Source organism: Pagrus pagrus (assembly GCF_965226575.1).
Source record: "Pagrus pagrus genome assembly, chromosome: 23".
NCBI lineage: Eukaryota > Metazoa > Chordata > Actinopteri > Spariformes > Sparidae > Pagrus > Pagrus pagrus.
Genome location: NC_140205.1, coordinates 17,761,450 through 17,776,195, shown reverse-complemented (window position 1 = coordinate 17,776,195; position 14,746 = coordinate 17,761,450). Strand labels below are relative to the sequence as shown.

The 14,746-nt window shown below is 41.9% G+C and overlaps 1 protein-coding gene across 5 annotated transcripts in view; it reads right to left on the bottom strand.

Moving 5' to 3' along the window:
* The window catches only part of arid2 (AT-rich interactive domain 2), a 38,077-nt gene that overhangs the window by 11,580 nt on the left and 11,751 nt on the right, over nucleotides 1-14,746 (bottom strand). For 4 of the 5 annotated variants that reach the window (XM_084345508.1, XM_084345506.1, XM_084345507.1 and 1 more), the window contains 8 exons: nucleotides 11,374-11,507; nucleotides 5,677-5,895; nucleotides 5,339-5,406; nucleotides 4,486-4,564; nucleotides 3,680-3,930; nucleotides 1,500-1,596; nucleotides 1,202-1,411; nucleotides 640-804 (listed from right to left, as the gene is read on the bottom strand). In XM_084345508.1, coding sequence (XP_084201634.1) covers nucleotides 640-804; nucleotides 1,202-1,411; nucleotides 1,500-1,596; nucleotides 3,680-3,930; nucleotides 4,486-4,564; nucleotides 5,339-5,406; nucleotides 5,677-5,895; nucleotides 11,374-11,507 — 1,223 coding nt within the window. The remainder of the gene's footprint in view (nucleotides 1-639; nucleotides 805-1,201; nucleotides 1,412-1,499; nucleotides 1,597-3,679; nucleotides 3,931-4,485; nucleotides 4,565-5,338; nucleotides 5,407-5,676; nucleotides 5,896-11,373; nucleotides 11,508-14,746) is intronic. The other variant, XM_084345509.1, reaches the window with a different exon arrangement.

The following is a 14,746-nucleotide window of genomic DNA, read 5'->3' as shown; positions in this document are numbered from 1 at the left end:
GCAGTGGCTGTCTGTCTTAGTCAAACACAGACCTTGTTTGGCCATTTGTTGTAGTTTGTTGAATTGATTTCAATTGACTGACCACAGGCGACCTTTCATTTGATCTTGTGTTGGGTTAATCATGATGAAGCTGCTCTGTAGTGTTTTTGGTTCTAATCTTTAAAACCTCATGTGACTCAAACATAGTTATTGGCAGAGGGATTCCTCCATTACCTTCACCCAGCCATTCATGATTCACAAATAGCCACAGCAACCCTACATGGATCTGCTGTTGTGTGTCATTGTCTTGTGGTCATTTATATTATTCACATGGCCTCCCTAATTTTATTTGCATACCTACAGCTCAGGATCAAAGTAGACGCATGAAATTCCCATATTAATGCTAGAATATACTTTTGGTGGTTAAAATACCGAGCAGCACCTACACACTTCAACTAGTCTGCTCTTCATCTGACCATTGCACACTTCAAATCAGAGCAAAACAATGCCATTTTCCGCTCCTAGTAATGAATCCTTTGTCAAGGCATACAGCATTTGTTCCAATTTTCTAATCAAGAGTCACAGCTTTCACCCTACTCCCTTCAGCAGTGCCAGAGACTACACATGACAAACAGACTGAGACCATGTCGAGACACTCACCAGGTGCCGGTGCTCCCTGCACGGCTGCAGGTACCTGCTCCACCAGCTGCGGTCGAACCTCGGCAGCCTGGTCAGCGCTGGCTTGATGCTCGATCAGCCGCACCGCTGTAAGGGCGTCCGGTCCAAACGTGTGAAGGTCAACCGACACTAACCGAACTAACAGGTCTGACCAGAGAGAATGAGAAAGAAGAAAACACAAAGGATCAGAACAGAGGAGCCTCATCGAAACAAGCCGTTACATTTTAGCCGGTTAGCAGATCAAAGAGATGTTTCATTCCTTCAGTGAGAACACAATTCAAACCAGACCCTTCAAGATTTCAAGGGTAGGAGGAAAGATACATTTGAGCCAGTTATTCATGAATGGAAAGACTAGCGTGATAAAACTTGGCAGGCAGACACGTTACCAAAACTCTACTAAGCCCTTGTGACATTAGATTTTAAGCTCTGGATTCACTTACTAAGTAGAAGGAACTGGAATGAACCAAAAATGTATTCAAGCCAAGTAAACTGCCATGCTATAATAATAATTTTTTAAAAAAGCCATACGACAGAAGATTCATACCTATGCTGTGGTCGACACAGGCGATCTTGCTGCAGGGAATCTCTCCGAGCTGGGCCAGCAGGTACAGAACTTCCAAAGAGGCCATGAGGAGCATGAGGTCAGGCAGGGTGAGGAGCATTGTTACCTCCCTGTAAGATTCCTGGTCCACATACTCGCAGATCAGCACACCGTTGTCCTCTGCTTTGCTGAGGTTGCCCAGGATCTCCATGGCTTAATTACACACAGATATACAAACACATTTAATTTGAGGTGCTCCATAAGGCATACCGACACCAAGGAGTCACTGTTGAAAACTCACCTCTCATTTTGAGAAACCTGTCCCTGGACATCAAGCATTTGGTGATGGTGTGAAAGATCAGATGAGTCGTCCGAAAGTCGACCGGATCCAGCTGGAGCTACAAACAAAAACACGGATCGTTAATGGATTTTAAAAGCAACAAGTTGGCCAAAAGCCATGACACAGTGATTCCATCATGACATTAATGACCTGTGTTTGTGGTCACATCACACAAGCAACAAAATTAGATGGTGTAGGGGTATCTATATTATTCACATTAAAAGATAATACAAAGTGTCCTAAACCCAACCATCCAATTAAAGACATCAAAGGCTTAACTGATTCTATCGGGGACCCTATGCATACAGTTTCTAAAAATAGATATGGGCTCATCTAAATGCGTCTCATACCAATAAATGTGATATTAAAATTAAGGCGAGCCCATGAAATGTATTCACTGTGACTTAATAGCCAGCCAGTATTTAATCAAAATTCTCAACATCTCCATTTCTTAATCTAAGACTTTTCCTCCAGCGTTGGACTGGAAGGTCTGGGTTTAATGTATGTCTGTCACTGCTAGAGAGTGTGATAGTTCAGCCTGGCAAAATTAGTATGTAAAAATTATGCTGAAAAACAGACTGCTTCGCACATATTGTCCTCATTTCTTAGGAAATCGTAGCTACAGCTGAATATGTAAACACACCACTGGTCCCTAATGAACATAGCAGATATGTCTGTTTCTGAGCTCATTATCAGTTCATCTGGTTTGGGAAGATAATGTCAGATTGTTAGAGTAGCTAGCTTTAGAAAGATAACAGTGGCTGGTTCAGCACAGATTTCAGACGGATGTAGACGGAAGCATGCTTCTCATTTCTAACTGACAACTGCACATTTTGCCAGCTGAAATTACTCTGGAAGATTATGTCAACTCCAACCAGCTGGTTACAACCCCAAACTAATGGACTGTTAGTTAAAAGGTGCACTATGTAGTTTTGGGGAAGGCATTTTAATCAGGAGAGAAAGGTCGCTAACTGAACTAAAACAATAATGATAAACAACCAAAATGACCTGACCTTAAAGGACAACACAATTCCATGCTGTTTTACTTTGAAGCTAGAAAGGTGGCAGGGTCCGCCAAACATAAACAAACAGTGTTGTGGGGACCCTTTTTTTCTCTGAGAACGGCTCGTTTATTCAGTTATGGAAAAATAAATATTTCTGAGTGGGTATTGTTGCCTCATTAATGTTGTAAATACTAAAATTTTGAGTTTGAATTTCTTCTCCAAAATGACATGGTGCCCCTTTAATGATTTTGCTCCTTGGCCTCGGAAAAAACACTTGGTAGTTAGTGAGCCACTTAGCCAGACATGGTAACATTTGCTGCCCGTGTTCGAGCAGATCAAAACGTTTACTTCATTCAAGCATCACTTTTAATACAGCCTAATGCACACCACTTCAACAAGTTTGGAAATCAAAAGCTTGACAGACCTGCTGTGCCTTACTGTTGCTAAGCTTGGGCTTTGTAGTCAAGTTCAGGCCCTTTTTAAGCATTTTCCAGCAACTTACGCCACTACTTATACAGTCAAAATGTAATCAAATCTGATGTTATTGTGCTTAAAAATATGTTTTTTGTTTTGCGACGGATTCTAAGGAACGGTGACAAACTACAGGAAAACACAAACAAGTTTCATGTTCCAAAATGTCAAGCAGTCTCAAGCCCTTTATCCAAAATAGATGAATTTTTCAATTCTTGAAACAATGAACATTAAATTTAAAGAATTTCCAAGAATTTGCAGCAACAGTACAAACCCTGTCTGCTGTGAGTGGACACACACTGTACAGGGGAGGGCTTTGGAGAATTTAATAAATTAAATCAGCTCAGAGCACTGCGTGTACTACACAGTTTACCAGTTTTTTTTTCTTGGCCCTCCTCAGGCTCCGATTCAGACTGTTTTGGATTAGAAATGATGGCTACAGAAAAGACAGTTTACTGTGTCACAGTAACCTACATTTGGAAACAGATCTTCCTCATCAGGCACTTTCCTCTTACTACATTACTGAACTGACTCAAATCCATAATATCAGTTTTTCTAAAAAAGGTGGGTTTTTTTCTATATTTGGCAAAATATTTTGGCATTGAACAACAGTTTTGACTCTGCCAAACCCAGAAAGAGAGGTCCAAATAGTAACGCCTGACCAACCTCAGCAGCCACGTTGCCCAACGTGTCAAGTCCAAGCTGTCGGAGTGAGATGAGGTTACAGTGGGCACAGAGCAAAAGGAAGCGCAGGCACGTTCGGTTGGCCGCCAGCAGCTTGACGTTGGCCTCCTCGAAGGAGAGGTTTCGCAGGATAACGGCAATCTGCAGCACCCGCTGGGCCTCCATGTCACTGATACCCGAGTTCCGTGGCGGGTGGAAGAGGCTCTGCCAGCGCTCCTCACACGACGTACCATCTGCAAAGAGAACAGAGCAGGGACCATTCAGAGCTCCATGCTAGATGAAGGTGAAAGCACATATTGTTCAACTTTATATAACGTGACAAAAATTGTGAAATACAGTGCATCACTCTGCATTGTCATTTAAAGAGTTTCCTAAAACTGTACCATGATTTCTTCCTCTTGTTTGTCAGTTTCATCTTATTACAAGAGCAGGTGTAGCATTTCTTCACTGGTGTATCTCATTTATTTAAACTTGTGGTACCACTGTTTTATTCAATGTGATCTTTGCTTTCATTCATTATTTAAAATCCTTTGCAAAGGGAATGTGAAATAGCCGGTGTATGCTAGGTTGGGACTTCTACTTCCAAGGAGAAAAGGGGCTTAAAAACACAACAAAACACGCCCCACTTCTCTCTCACTGGTATTACACAAGAAAAACTGAAAAGGAAGTCACAGTAAACAAAGTCTGCACACTCGAGCATGTCGCTGCATTTTAGGTGTCAATAAATGTACCGTGGGGGCATGCAGGAGTGTAGCTTTTTATTGCTTTCTGTGGCTTTTCACACCAACCTTGTTTACCTTGTGCTGGGCCACTCTTGTCCCAGATCAGCTCCCTGACTTCAGTGTCCTCCACCACCTCTTTCCAGAACTGCAGAAGGACAACAGCTGTTAGCAGTGCTTTTATAATGGTACTAATGATTCAAGTGTAGCTAAATTTAGCAATAGTAAGTTAACGTGCAGATAAGATCGATGTAAAACTATTTTTTTCATCCTAATCAAGACCCGGTGGCTACAATCACTCACAATGCAGCTTGATCACAACAGTTTGGTCAGAGATTGGGGTGTTATTATTCTAGAATCAGCCTCAGAGATAAGGAGCAGGCTGCAGAGGCCTGGTAAGCTCAATAAACACTCTTTGATGTGTAAAATAAGTAGAGTTCCCCTTTAATCTGGCACTTGCGCCACTATATAGTTAACAAATTTGGGAGTTCTCTCTTGCCCCATGTCATGAAGACAATCTGAGTAGGAGAGCAGCCCTCCCCTGATAACACATCAAAGCCTTTTGAATTTTATACAAATTGTCCTTGACAAAGATACTGGCCTCCTATTGGCTGACTGTGACCTCTGACCTCTCTAAAGGACTTATAACCAAGATACTGCACACATGAATAAGAGTATATTAAATAATACATTATTTTTGAGTCGTGACTGAACTTTCATGCATGTCTCTTAAATTGAGTGAGATCAAAGTGAATTGCCCTCCATTCGGTTTTTACGACACCTCAGAGAAAACTTATCTCTGAGGGTCCTCTGTGGGGAGGAACGCAGTGTCTTATATCTCTTTATAATGGACAAATCAAGAGACATATCTTGCGGATGACGTAGCAGGTCACATCCAAAAAATAAGTTTTTTAAACTTTACCCTGATGAAGTCCCGCGAGGTTTTCTCCTTCCAGTCCGCCCCGAATACCCCGGAGAAGCTGCCTAGCGCTACGAAAGGTAAAGAGGGAAGGTTAGAGCAGAGCATTTAGAGTAGTTCAGTTCAGTATTATTTGTCTCTATTCCCTTGTTCTTGCAAGTCCACCTTGATAAATTATATTAAGGAGGGCTACAGAGAACCTTTGATCCTAGAACAAAAAGGTGAAAAAGGAGAAAACTGAAAGCAGTTTAAATAATTTGTAGATATTATACACTAACTGAATGCAGAGTTATGTACATTATCACACAAAGAGCCCAATCTGAGTGAGGCTGGGTACGTACAGTCATCGAAGACGCCGGCGTGGGCCAGCAGCAACGTGACCAGTTTGGGGTCCTTGTCCAGCTGCATGGCGTGCTTGCTCTCGTTGGAAAGCAGAGTGCAAACATTAACAGCAAAGTCCACTTCGTTAGGTAGGCCCGAGAGGAGAGACAGCACCAGTTTGTTGTAGTCGCACGGCGGAACGAAATCCGTAGATAGTCCATAGCTTTGGCGGAGATAGTCTGGAAAAGAAAAGATATCTCAGTGTTACTATAAACATAATACAATCTGCTGTTTAAATGTCAGAGAGGTGAAGGAAACGTCTTTAGCTTGTTCTTTGCTGCCGGGCTCTGTGTAATGGCAAACACCCACTTCAACATTTGCTGGACGAGTTCCAGCAGCAGAGTAACCACATAAAAGGTTGCCAGAACATTGCTGAATACCATTTTTTACTTGAAAAATGACAAAAATGTGCATATTTCTCGACTTCCTCAACTGTCAACTGTCTGTAAATGGGGAAAATACATATTTCATTGTTGTATTTAAAGCCAGGGAATGAAGCATTACTGCCAACCAAAGTAAACAAACACAAAAAGCATTAATGTACTCACTCAGTGTAATGTTATGTAATGATGTGACATAAAACCACTGCCAGGACATTTGACCTCAAGCAGTTTGTCTCTGGAGGAATTTAAATGACGAAATGAACCAGGACAAGACGAACTAGAATGGCACTCAGTAGAGCGCATACCAACAGTCGGCTTTCATTCATTCAAACCAAATCCAATATCAAATAAAACATATTTAAATCTGCTAGATCTGGATTTTTCTTCAGATCCACATCAAATTGTACTCAGTCATAGATGCCAGCCACCTAAATATGGCTGTTTTCCATGCATTATTCCCTGAGAAATTAACAAAAACATAAAAGAACGCCCATGTTAAAGAAAAAAAAAAAGCTTCTGGATCTGTCCTTTTATCCAGACCACCAAAAGTTAATGGAGTCTATTCTGGGCCGAGGAAATCTGTTAACTAATTTTTGTGTAATCCTGCTGACAACCCAACAAACCAACCAACGGACACAATTAAAGAGTCTGAATTTTGAAAGTCATCATTGCAAGATGTGAATATCACAATGGACACTTGACAGCTGCAGAGTAAAAGGAAACCCTTTGGTTGCCCTCGTGGTGCCGTTTCCTCTGCACACCTCCATCCTGTTTAACTCAGATTTATTTTTCCTTAACTAAACCAAATGGGGCATTAAGCTGTTCAGTAAAAGCTGTCTTTAGTTCAAATTAGTTTGATGAGCCGTGTCTTGTCTGACTGAGAAACATGAATGTTCTCTAACTTTTAATTGTGTTTGTCTCCGACTCAGTCGACCTCCATGATGGGCTTTTTATAATTAAAAGACTACTAATCCTGAATACTGGAGAAGCCTTCGTGTGGGGAAACCATCATGACTGACACTAAATGACAGATGATCCCGTCTGTGAAAGTGTGTCAACAGAAGACCCAAGTTTCCTCCCATCCTATACTTCGATTTTCTGCCATCTCTCATTGTCTGTGCATAGGTATCATTTTTCCATACAGTGGATATTTCAATTTGGTGCAGGATTCTTTGTAGACTGCTGCCCCTGGAAACCAATCACAAAGCAGACAGGAGTCCTGCTGAGTGAATTTGATTTCCATGCTGAAAAGGTTTGTGCAGGCAAATGTAATTCAGTCAAGTTGCTATTACAGCAGCAACAGCTCCATTCAGAAGCGGTCTGTCTCTGCTCGTCCTCCAACACCTGCAGCGACCCAGCACTGTACAGAAGTGCAGTGGACTGATGTGTGACATCCAATTTGACAGACAAGGCTTTATGAGCGGAGTGAATTAAAAGCTTCTGCAGGCCTACGAGCAAAACATGTCGAGACAACGGGGCAGACCAAAGCTCAGTGAGAGATTTCCAGACCAACTGTCAAATGATTAACCATCACTGAGCCTGCCAAGCCAACATAGCACGGTTTCAGCTTGGCTGTCCCACTACATTACAGTTACATTTAAATTCAGAGCCTGGGGCACAGACGGCGTTCACATATGAAAGGTCTGTAGCTAGAGCAATTAAATCGGTTAGGCAGATCCATCAGATGACATTAGCTTAATGCAGATACATCAATATCATTCTATATATGTAGTACAGAAGTAGGTTTCAGGTAATTTAGAATCAGTTTTCTACTGGTCTTTTTTGACATATCATAGACAGCCTTAGGTTGCTTGCTGCAACGACGTAATGTAAACAGTGATGTGATTCAAAACAGAAGAGTAAGCAGGCTGTAAAACACAAACAATGAGCTCTAAGATGCAGTAAAGCTTCATAGGAGTGCACAGAGCTGCAGAGTCAGGTGAGAACTGTGGGTTTATCACTATGAGCGACCTTTCTCACATACAATTGTCATTTGAGCTTTTGTTAATACAAAAACAGTGCGTTTAGCAGCTTTTAAATGAATGGTAGCTCTGTAAACAAGCTACTACAAACAAGCTCTCCAACAGAGTAAGTAACTGCAGAGTTCACTGTTAAGGGAAAAACCTCTGTGGTCTTTAATGTGTGACTCATCTGGGTAGTCAATGAGAAAAACTTACAAACCACAGACGAAGTTCACGACTGGTTGTGTTTCTTTTCCTAACCCGGTCATGTTTTGGAGTCAATTAGCTCAGCAGGCAGACGGCTGACTGTTAGAGAAAAGAGCCTGCGACTAAAAGGCTGCAGGCTCTAATCTAAACTGAGGTGGAGGGAAAATCAACAAGTGCTTCCCTTCCCTTCCCTTCCCTTCATCAATAACTGCTGTCGGGATAGTCAATTACCTCCAAGAGCTGCTCAGCAGCCAACACTACAACACTGAGGATAATGGACAGCTCACATTCACGGAGTACGGAGGGTTGGACAACACAGACAAGAGGCTGGCCTTGGCGAGTTGTACCAAATCATTTAGTATAAAATATGATGTGGTTACTCAGAGGCTGTTCTTTCATCATGAAAGCAGCAGCATGCTTGGGTTTAAAAGATTATTAGTCAATGTTTAGGTGTGTGTGTGTGGGCAAGGAAAAAAAAGGCACCAACAATTACTGCAGATGCACGCTTCATAGCCTTGGTTCAAACGCAGCAGTGCTTAGCAAGGTGAAAACAGAATTAAATGAGTCACTGGGTAATGAAAGTGATGAATGTGAAGCACAATGAGCAGAGTCATGAAGTGGTCAAATGGCAGAAAGCTAAGAATTGACGGTGATCCTCAGCTAGGTTTGTCAAAGTAAAACACAAAACAGCTAGACCTTTCTGTTTCAACGCTTTTTTCAGTACTTGTCTTCACTGTGTGAAAAGCAGAATTAATCAAATAGCAATGTGAGGCACCTGGGATGTTTAATGGATGGTGTTACAGCTCAAGATTGTCATGAGAATATGACTAAAAATCACCATGGTGATTATGTACCAAAAACAAAAAGGTGAAACAAAAGAGCAAAGGACTTTAAGAAATCTTGAAGTTAGCAGACAAGTGAATAAAAAAAAAAATTCTGATTTTACTAATTTACTTCTGAGCTGAGATCTCACATCAGAATTCTCTATGTGGAGATCAGGCAGTTGGCAGCCCAGATTTAACTGGTTAATGAAGTAATTCAACATTTTGGGAAATATGCTAAGTTGCCATCTTGTCAAGAGATGGATGAGAACACTCACATGTCTGTAAAATTAACGTGTAGCTGCTGCTCTGTCCAAAGTAGGGACGGGTGTCAATAGGGCCTTATTGATAGCAATATCAATACTGGTGCTGCTTATAAATGATGATACTTATTGATACTCTTTGTGATAACCATATTGGCTACTCAGCAAACCTAAACAAACTGGACTTCACTGTAAAGATGGGCTCTGAATCTTTCACAATAAACTTGGCGGCAGCCCTGTGACATTCTGCTGTTTTTCCCTGTGTGGTTTTTCCTTGTCTAGTGGTGGAGAATGGGTTGGACTTGGTTGTTTGACTTCTGCTAGCCACTGACGAAGATGTGGCTGCTGCTTAACGAATAATGACTATGGGATTATATAGAAACATAAATTAGAAGTGCCTAAAGTGGATGTCAACTGCGTCCTGAGTGAATAACCACAGCCTTTTCACTTTTTCTTTTAAATGATAATAAGTGTTACCTTGACGTGACGATGTCGAGACATTTCTTAGTTTGTCAAATCCCCTCAGCCCTGGATGGGGGGCTGCACTGAGGACGCAACATTAGCTGCAGCTGCCACTTTACTAAAGCAGTCAAACACCCTGCACTGCTTCAGATTTGATTTGTACAAACCAAATGTTGTATTCGTGAGTGTTTCGTGAAGCTGCCAGTGACCTCCCTTTACAAACAACTGCTTGCATTTTCATTAGATTTAGCAAAGTGGCCCCACACTATTGAACACATTGCCCTGTCAGCCTTGACTAGAGACATGCAGTTACACAACGTCAAATGAAAACACCTGATGCCAGCAGCTTTATCATCATTTGGGGATAGTAAGGAATTTGTAAATGCTGGCTATGTTATAATGAGTTAACGTTACATAAAAAACATTTTGTCTAGGAGCTTTTCAATATTTTGGGACTGGCCAGTCAGAAATCCGTACAAATAAAGTGACGGTTCTCAATACAGACCCTTAGTCCATAGGTAACAAAATCCACCTTCCCAAGTAGCTCTGAAGCTCACTTATTAACATTGTTATATTTCAATACAAAACTGGAAAATAAAACATCGGTTTCACTATTTGTTGGCTGGGACCAGTCACTTCCTTGAGTCTCCGCCAGTTGCCTAGCGACTGCTCCCAGACCAGAAATAGTTTGGCACATAACCCCCATAACAATGGCGAATTATGATTTTTACACTTTCTGCAGGTGAGGGGGTAGGTATGATTTTTTTTTTACCTTTGACAAAGCCAGGTTATCCACAGTATTTCCCCCGTTTCTAGCCTTTGTGCTAAACCAAGCTATCGGTGGTGCCATTGTTCTCATCTAGCCCTTGGCAAAAAAGTGAATAAGCGCATGTCTTCAAATGTCTAACTTTTTCACAAACTAGTTCAGGGCACCATCGGCATAACAAAATGCTGCCTGCTTGACTACAGCGGCGGCAGATGAAAACCTGACATGTTTTTATTAACGTCAACCACAGCAAATTTCTCAACCGTTAAACTAAACTGTTTCACAAACAGAACAACAACTGGTCAGGCCAAACTCTGCAGCTTGTAACACAACATAAGAGGCATTCAAGCCGTCTGACCCTTCACCAACACTTGCAATCGCCATGTTTCCTTCCTCAACATGTTCTTGTGAAATAAATTCACCCACTAGAAACAAACAGCCTTTGTTCAGGAACATTTCCATGCATATGCTTGACCTGTGGTCTGAACAGTTTCACATGCATCTCACACACAGCTCTGATGAAGTGATGCTTTGCTGTAATCACATCTGCGTGAGGCTCAAGTGTTTGAGTTGGCCGAGGAAGGGCCGAGAGACAGGATGAACTTGAAGAAAATGAAACAGTGAGACAGAAAACAAGAAAGCATGCAAATAGAAACTCAATCCGTGTACTTGATACAGACGTGAGTGAGACAGAAACAGAGAGTGAACCTTGTGACCACAGAGAGAGAGAGACATAATCAGAAAGCTTCTGAATTCTAAGTATGGTGTACACAAGAAGCAAGTTGAGTCTCTACCTGATACAATGTGTTGCTGGTAGTTATAAGAGCTGGGAATTGCACCGATTGGAAGAGAGGCTTTGGGATTCCCCGGCTGCGCTTCTTCATCATCCTCGCCGAAGTGGTGGACTTTCTCATACTTCTCCAAGTATCTGTGGAGGGAGAAAAAAAGAAAAGAAACAGGCAATCAGCCAAGACTCGCTTGGTGTGAATTTTGCTGTGAATTTGTGCTCTACTTTCTATCCAAGACATGAGTGACTTAAGATTTGTTTTTTCATTATGCAGACACATTTCCCTGCGAGTGCAGAAGCCTTGAAGTTGATGCAGCGTTCTGTCACTGTGATGTGTGAGTACAAATTGCTTAACTAGCTGCTGGCTAGTCTCAGAAGCTCTTCCTGCTTAGATTTACAAAATACACTTGCAACTAAACACCAAGAACCAGGACTAACAAATGTCCCTCAATAGAGAGGAACTATTAACTCTGTGATAGACTCAACTGTCTATTTCTCCAAGCAGCATGATAACATGAAACATAAAAATGTCAAAGTGCTGCAAGTTGGTTATTATTATTTTTTACAGAGTATACCTTGAAAACAGTACATCGTTGCAATCCTAACTGAATACAGGTTTGACTGGATGATTTTTCTTTCCTTGTTTGCTTTTCCTGTCCCATCTCCTTGGCTCTAAATCAAGGTGCTGCTGTGATGTTGTTAAGCAGAACCTTGAAATAAAGATTCTCTAAATTCATTTGCATTTATACTGAAAAATTGTGTTGTGCTTGCAAATCTTTATAGGAAACAATTACCTCAATTATACAGAGTGAAAAAAATCATTTATAAAGAATTTTAAAAATGTTTACAGTAGAAATGAATAGCCACAATAGAATAATAATAAAAGCTACAGTATGAAAATATTTTTGATTTCACAAAGCTGGACAAACGCTAGAGAGCATCTAGTTTCACGCATGCCTGAAGGGAAAACAATCTGTTGTGTACAGAATACTCAAACAAGTATCACTGCTTTCAGATATTTCATAAAGAATTCAATGAATCACCCTCTCTGTATCAAGTGCTATCATAAAGGCTCGGCACCTGTACATATTGGTAATTGATCGAGTAACCCAATTCAACAGGACACTCAGTATGACCTACTGAGTCAAAAAGGCTGCCTTTAATTGTTATGATTCAATGAAGTAACAAATATGGATTTTTGGAACAACCGGCCACAGTTTCTGAAGCCACCTAACTACAATTACTGAGTGTGAACGAAGCAGGAGCAGTGTTAGCAACCACAGCTGAGAGACAAAGAGCATCACCTCCAGACACCCAAACATCAACAGAGAACTGGAGGGAAAAACTTCACAGTCCCTCCCCCACGTCTGACTGGTCTGAGAAGCACAGAAACACCATAGTAGCAAGCACTAGACATACAAATCAACAGTGTATCATGCAAAGGACACCTTTAAGTGCAACATTAAAAAAAGGGGAAAAAAAAACATTAGAATTTATCAACCATCCCAAGAAATAAAGGGAAAATTTCTTTTCTTTAGGTGTTCCATACTGTATCTCTATATCACAGTACAAGTAAAGATAGTCTTTAATGCAACATATTTCAGAGCATGTCAGATTGAAAAAGTCTTTTTGATTGACAGATCAGGGAAGTGCAAGAGGTTAGTAGTTCAAACTACTTTTAATACAAATAACACCACCACTTCTTATAGAAACAAATGAACCAGTTGCAGCAGAAACAGCTGTGAGCTAACATAAAGCAAACAATCTTCGTCTGTAATCATTCTCCATTCTCGAGCAGTTCGCTCTTTGGAAAAAAAAAAATTCTCCATGAGCATGCACATACCGATCCAGGCCTTCTTAGGTTCGATAAACACCTCATAATAATGCGGAGAAATCTGCCAGACAAACAAAAACAAACACACACGCAGCAAAATACCTCAGCAGTGATAGTGTGGTGAACCCTGCCTGTGTAGCTGTGAGTCACCGAGCGAGCGCCTGTTTCTGAATGAGGCCCCGCTCGTTCATCGTGGCCAAGGTAATCCCCCGTCCGCTGGCTGCCGGGTGACACGCTGGACTATAAATACACTCAGCCTTCATTTGTAGAGGGGGAGAGAGAGAGGGAGAGGGAGAGAGAGAGAGAGAGAGAGAGAGAGAGAGAGAGTGGGGAGTGCCAGAGCGGCCGAGATAGGCCCCAGTCCCGACTGCAGCGTCATCAACCGCTGTCTGGGCATAAGCAGGAAAGAGGCTGTGGGTATAGACGGGTGGGGGCATGGGATTGACTGCAGCTGCTCATGTCTGCACTTCCCCTTTTTCATACATGCATGATGAGGAACACCAATCCCCTCCCACTTGAGCAGCAAGCAACTGCCACCCAACTGAAGCCACAACCGTTTAGGGAAATGTGTGTATTATCACTGCAAACACAGAGCTGTGCTTTCCCTCCAAAATAATACACCGAGTGCAAAGGGTGGGAAACCAACCAGGCTTGAGACATGATGAGCTGTAGCCACAGCCACTGTCATTAGCATTGTGTTATTTATGGTCATCTGGGTCACACCAGTGCAGATACTCCTGGCTTCAATTACTCTCAGCTGCCTGGCTGCCCAAATGCCCTCAGTGTGTCTGTGTGTGTGGGAGTCGGTTGCCCCCTGCTGGACGTGGACGCAGACATGCAAAACACATCCACTGCCAATTTCTGGACTGAAATGTTTGCTGGGATTTAATGGAGCCGGCTGTCCAACACAGGCTGAGGGTGGTTTGCTTTGTCAATAATCACGGGACCATTTACTCACGGCAGAGCCAAATGAGAAAATACTGTAAAAAGCTGGATCATTTACAGAACGGACCATTTGTCGCCTCAAAAGCAAACTTTAAGTCACAATAGAGCTAGGATCAAGTGAGGTGGATGACAGCACCCATATGAAAGACATGGACACAGAATAAACTCAATTCCTTGACTTCATACTGTTCCCCCTGTGCTCTAATGGATTTCCTGTGACTCATATGACAGACTCACAAGTCTGTTTCACCTATGTGCTCAATGGATGCACATGGATAGGCCAACACAAAAAATAAGCTAAACATATACAACTCCAGCCTTTCATAAGTGCAAAGCACTTCCATTTCAGTTATCAGCTGGCCAATCTCGATGGCACGGCAGTTCAGCGGTTAGCAGCATTTCCTGGGTTCAAACTAGGCTTTCTGCCAGAGAAAAATGTCACACACTGCCAAAACAGGTGATACTCGTCAAGGAAAAGATGCTTCCCTTTGACTTAAGAGACCTTTGCATGATAGCTTTTCAGATTGGTGGCACACCGACTACTTGGAAATAAACTTGATGATCACGCAAGTATTTTCTACCTTGGACTTATTCTGGAACA